Source organism: Amblyomma mixtum, chromosome 3, assembly GCF_055824585.1.
Source record: "Amblyomma mixtum isolate Tamu chromosome 3, ASM5582458v1, whole genome shotgun sequence".
In the NCBI taxonomy this organism is placed as follows: Eukaryota; Metazoa; Arthropoda; class Arachnida; order Ixodida; family Ixodidae; genus Amblyomma; species Amblyomma mixtum.
In genome coordinates this window covers 64,020,948-64,026,949 of record NC_143014.1, presented here as the reverse complement: position 1 = coordinate 64,026,949, position 6,002 = coordinate 64,020,948, and the positions used below count along the sequence as shown (strand labels likewise).

Genomic DNA, 6,002 nt, shown 5'->3' with positions numbered 1-6,002 from the left:
AAGTGTGTTTATCAGTGCACGCATGTAAACTTTGTAGTTGCCGTGCATAGACTCGGTGGTAAATACTGAACGGTGGTAGCTTCACAGCAAAAAGCTGTGAAACTGCCAATGCATTTCACTCGCGTAATTCCCATCATTTGATTCGCGGCGAAATAACACAGTGCTCAAACTGCATATTCGTAAAAAATAGGGACATTTATTGCTCGAGATGCAAACTCTAGTACAGGAGAAACCTCGAAACAGATGCATAGAAAGGGGAAAGTGACTATGTATAAGGTCAAGTCGAACAGCTCGTCTTATTCCCCTAATTTGGAACAATAGCGTTGCCCAAATTATTTCGCTCTTTTAGTGCGAAGCCCCACCGCAGGGAGGCTGCGAAAAAGAGTGCTACGCGGCGGCAGCAAAATCCGTACAGGTGCCTACGCAGCTTCTCACTCTACAAACTGTACAGACGACTTCCTAAAAAGAGCTAGAGAAGCCTGATTTGTGTACATTCACAAACAGTTGAGATAACTGTAGCCGTCGTCAAAAACGAACTAATGTAGGAGCATATGTGGTAGACAAGAGTCAAATACGCATCGGGTTTTCGACAATCAAGCGTCGTGCCTGACTGATGGTCACACAGCAATTCCATTGCCACGAACAGACTGTAATAACTCTTTTTTCTGCTTATCTTTTCAGAGGGAGATGTAATAAAGAGAAAAAAAGTTTTCAAACAGTCTCTCTATTCCTCACCACGTCTGAGTAGAAGGCATAATTTAATGCTCGAATAACGTACAGTTGAAACATTTGGATATCCGTAAAGTGGGTAACCTCGCAGGGAGAAAATAAAAAGAAAAACATCAGGACCCTTACTGTGCGATTCTACACATTCTGGAAACGTTTCTTTCACGTCGCGACGCCACGTTCAAGGCGGAACCGTATTTTGAGGCCGAAGGACCAGTCATTTCGCTCCTCGAGCGTGGCGTCACATCACCTTGTTCATTCAGCCAATCGGAATGCTTTGAAAGGAACAGTTCCAAAGTGAACAGGCGACAAAATAAATCGCCCGAAACATATCATACCCAGTAGCGTTCACTCACAAATAAATGCAATTGAATTACAATCAGATACACTGGAAAAATTTATGACAGGCAGCAACTCCGTGCTAACAACTCCTACATTGACACTAATAGAGGAGGTATGGAGCGTAAAGAATGAAAGAAGCGAGCATGTTTGAAGGCGCAGTCTGTCGAGTATTGCACAGGACTGCGTGAAACGCTTTTCACCATGCCATTTGGGACACCTTGCACCAGGCAGTGTTCGGATGACAGACATTGGTATGGTGCAGTGTACGCTATTGGACTCTCTGTTGTGACAACGCGAAACAGTTCCACGAAAGCTCAAGCGGCGGACATGACACAAACGAGGAGCTCACTGCATTTGACGGGCTTCATTAACGCGTTTTTCAAGCCCTTCAGTGTGCTGCCGGTTTAGCATCCGGAAAAGAAAGCGCAACATACTTTGCTCACATTTCGGTAGATTTATTATAAGAGCGGAATATGTAGTCGTCCAAATATGTAAGCGAGCAATTGACTTATCTGGGCACATGTAGATTAAAGACGCATTAAAGAGACTAGAAATTATGCTTATCAAATCGATCATGAACTTTACTTGGCTGCATAACGTATTGACCGATAAGGTCGTACATTGGTTGTTTTTTTTTAATTTAGCAGCAACCATCTTATGCAGCTAATGGCTTCAGAGTGCCATATACAGCGCTTCGAAGTACAGACATTCTAAGTCACTACGGAGCCAAGCGGCTGTTGTAATCTTTTTTTTTTCTTAAACTTTAGCTACAAAAACTTGGGCGGCTTCAAATCTCACATTTCTCAACGACAGCACCGGTATTTTAGCATTTTTCGCTTTGTCCAAAAAGCACCTATATACACGACAAAAAAAAAAAGGAAAAACATTGAACCCTGCCCTATTAGAGTAGGAGCGAAAAAGTTGGGGCTTAAGTACTACCGGGCTATTGTAGCGGGAATTTTCTTGGAAGTTTATAACCAACACGATAACGCTTCGTAGGGGCGCCATCATTTTCCATAGGGCAAGTCTTCATCAAGACTTTTCCCATTATTGCATTATTGCTTAATTAGGCTACAAAATAAACCCCGATGACGCAATATTGAAGTTTTCCCAAGCGTCAGCATAACATCTTGTCCATAACTTGAACAACCTTGCTGCATAGCAGACCATCTTTCGTTGTTCGGGGTCACAAAGAAACATTTCAAAATCGATACAGTCAAGATGCAGGACTGAAATTAAAAACGGCACAAAGCTGATTGTTTTTGGTCAGCACTTTTTGAATGAAAATGTAGTTTATCGATACGTGTACATCGTTTCCACTACAAGCACTGCTGTTCAAAAAGTACGATGCACTTTATTGTCTTCTACATCCTAAAAATTATTGCTGGTCTGAACACATTTTTTGTTCGCAGTACGGTCAAGACACCACCTATATACACCTGGCACAACAAAAGCAAATATCATCATCAGAGTATCAGTGACAAGAAAATAAAATGACGCCATCACAAGACACACAGCACATCGAGTGCTTGAAAGACCATGATCCGGTACAGAACTACGGCATTCTCGAAACTGCAACAAAAACGAGGCATGCCAATGACCGAGGTGGTAGTGTGCGGAAACGACAGGGGGGCACTCCGTAACTCGGTGTTGTATTGAGAAGTCAGGGGCAGCGATTACTGTAGAGACCCTTTTTTCGATTCCTTCCTGTGCTCCTCTTTTCCAATGTTTAGCAGCGCCTTTGACAGCTCAGCCGGCGGCATATATTGCTTGCCAGCTGTAGGCTCTGACGTCACGGGTGGTGGTGACCAGCGTTAGAGGAGCAAAGATGTGAAATTAGAAAAAAAAGAATCGCAGCACAGTACAACCCCAAGGGAACCCGAGATGCCATTTCAACACCCAGGGCCAAACGAAGACATGCGCTTGTAGTCATACACACTGACGTGGCCATTGCCCGAATATACTCCAGCTTCAACGAGTAACCAGGCCCGCAGAGCAGAAAACAGATGCATAAAAAAAAACGCAGACACCCTTCGAAGCGAAAGGATTATCTCTGTGCTACGCACGGCTTGCACAGCAAGGGCAGGGTAACTACCTTGAACTTCGGATAAAGGTCAGCCAGCGCGGTGATAGGTTGAAGCTGGGTTTTCGTTTGGCACTTCCAACGCTGGTGTGTCCCGTGCAAAAAACAAGCAAAAAAAAAATCAGACGATTTTGGGAGACATGCTGGGGCATTTTGTCATGTGTTGTTGCACCAGGCCTGCCCCCTGATTTGTCCTTGCTAAATAATGCACACGGCGCCTGAAATCGGGCGACGAAACAAGCTTTTAGCCTGATTGTGCGGGCCAAATGCGTTGCACCTACATATACAGTTTTATTATAACGTGAATAGAGCACCATGGAGTAGTCCGTTGTTTTTCATTTCGCGAGTATTGCTTAAGTACTGTCGTTTCGCAGTAAAGGGGGATTGTCATTTCCTGTTCACCGAAAGGTTATTGCTGTGAGACGAGGTTTGCTATTGTATTGCAATTCATGTAGATTGTTCGCGCCTGTATTTGTGAGACACTGCCAGTTATGAGGCAACCACTCGCACTGGCACGCGCACGGGGCCCGTCCTGTTGCGCATTCAACTTGGAGAACGTGGAAGGCGCATTCACGCTGAAAAAGTTTGTGTAAACTTGCTCAGCGCATTTCTGAACATCTTGATTTAGCGCAGTTTGCGGCAGCGGGATAAAGTGTGTAGGTGGCCGCTATCGAAGTGCAAGTTTATTGTCGCTGCTACAAGCAAGATTTGCAGGACGACACTTGGCCTGGAGCATCCGCTGGAAGAGCTGCATTTGATAGCCCTAATATAGTAGTGTCTTTGCAAACATTCCCTCCCCCCCTTCCCGTAATGTCCCTCGACGTACTAGTTGGTCACCCCTAAGAACGCAGCCAGACATATCCTTGCTGCGAAGAAACCTGCGAAAGCGCGTTTCTGTGATCCGCTGTGGTGGAGAGCGAGCGACTCTCGTCAGCCGTCGTTAGACAGCCGCACACCGTGTAGTCATGACAGTAGCATCCTTTCAAGTGCTATGTAGACGCGAGTGTCTGCCTCTCAAATACCTAAACGTACGCGATGGAGAATGAGAAAAAGGAAGTAGCTTCGCTGAATTCTAACATTGGGCTATCACAAAGCTTTCAAGTCGATGACCTTACACTTGGGAGGAGGGAAATAAATGTCAAGCTGCTAGTAAAACGGACGCGTGTGCGGAAGTAGCACTTGTGTTACGCGCCATGGAAGCTTTCGCTCCGCCGTTGTGACAGTTTCCGCGGCGTTAAAATCGTTCGCCTCTTTGCCAATTGCTGGGGCGGCGCGCTCGGCTGTTCCGTCACTGTCACCGGGAGCACGTACACCTCTCTTACGACACCCGTCTCTACTCACGCGTACGCTTTTCGTGGTCTAAATATACTTTGAGACCTTGCAGTGGTACACTCTACGTGCCTAGTGAGTAGTCTTCGTACTTGCGCTAATTCTGACTAGCACAGGTCTACTTCATTGTTGCAAATAAATGAGTATATACAGTGAAACGTGCAATCTTAAGTAAGCGTGTATATAAACAAACACCTATTCGGCTAAATAAATACAATGAGCTCAATAAATATCACCTCTATGTGCACCATTCTTCTAAAGCTATCGCAGCAGTTTTCGTATAAGCGCACGCAAGCCTTCACTGACTCTCGCTTCAATGGCTCTCTGTGGCCGGCCCACGATCGTCCGCGGTCTGAGACTAGACGAAGCACTTAATTTGCCCTCGGATGCAGCGCCGCCGCCGCAGTTCGCCGCGACTTTAGGTATTGCTTTTCGTTCGTGGGGGCGCGCTAGGAAGCGTTCCTCCGCGAGTTATTGCTCGAGCGATTTTCAAAGTGAGCGTTTCTCGAGATGACAGCGCGTGTGTCACGTTTATCCCGGAAAAAGAAAGTAGTTATCGCTGTTGCATAGACGCGTACGGTGGTCGAGGTTATTGCTTTGCTTGGTTCAGTCGAGCAGCACGCTTGTGACTGTGCTTTTTTCTTCCCTTTCGCTGGCGCACTTGTCGCCTCGTGCCGGTGGCTATATGGAGGGAATCGACGTCAGCGCAATGCGTGAATAAGTGCCAGGCGGCGCCAGTTTTGATCGGAAGCTGGATTAAAACAAACAGCTTCAGCGCGGCGATCGATACAATGCTAGCCGCATACATTTGTTTCTTCGGTTATACCGCGGCGATAAGTATATGCCCCCTGGTAATGGCGCAAACTCGTTGCCTTCTGCGCGTTTCCCAGCCGTGGCACTAACGCTCTGACCAAGAGGGCCTTGGACTGCGACGCGAACGCTAGTGCCGAAAGGCAATTACGAATCGAAAATTGCTGCTGCTTTGGACTCGTAACGGCGAGCAAAAAGGAAAGACAGGAATGCTCCGAGCAGAAAACAAGCACGCGCTTTTTGCTTTTCTTTTGGTGGCTGCCGCCCAACAACAGCGAGGAACGTGATGGAGAACCCGGCGGTGGTACTTTGACTTTCAAGGGTGTTTTTGGTGGGTGATGAAATGTTTGCGTTGTACAATGCCCTGGAATGACTATCGTTCGGAGGCCACAGTTCAAGTGCTTCTGTGGCCATGGCACGTTCATTGACCTTGACTGCGGTTTGGGCAGAAACCTGCGTTGCGAACCCTGACACCAGCGTGTCCAGCGTTTTGGTGCTTTGCGTGAGCTGCGACCGAGTGCCAAGAGAGTTAACAACAGTGGCGAGGACCGCGCTGCGTCGTGCAGATTCGTTGATTAGGAGGGCGTTGTTTAGCCTGCCGGCAGAACGGGTGACCGAATCGGCAGGCCCCGCAATCAGCGGCCGGGTCTCCACGGCGGCCGGCCACACCTTACAGGGGTGGCAGGGCATCCAGCGAGTCGTCGACGGCCCA

The 6,002-nt window shown here is 47.4% G+C and overlaps 1 protein-coding gene across 1 annotated transcript in view; it reads right to left on the bottom strand.

Annotated features, from left to right (window-relative positions):
- Positions 1-286: 286 nt before the first annotated feature.
- LOC149350431 (uncharacterized) overlaps positions 287-6,002 on the bottom strand; it is a 46,076-nt gene continuing 40,360 nt past the window's right edge. The window contains exon 2 of the mRNA XM_089579450.1: positions 287-6,002. This exon is cut by the window's right edge and continues 719 nt beyond it. Within this exon, the coding sequence (XP_089435576.1) occupies positions 5,961-6,002 (42 nt within the window). The 3' untranslated portion in view covers positions 287-5,960.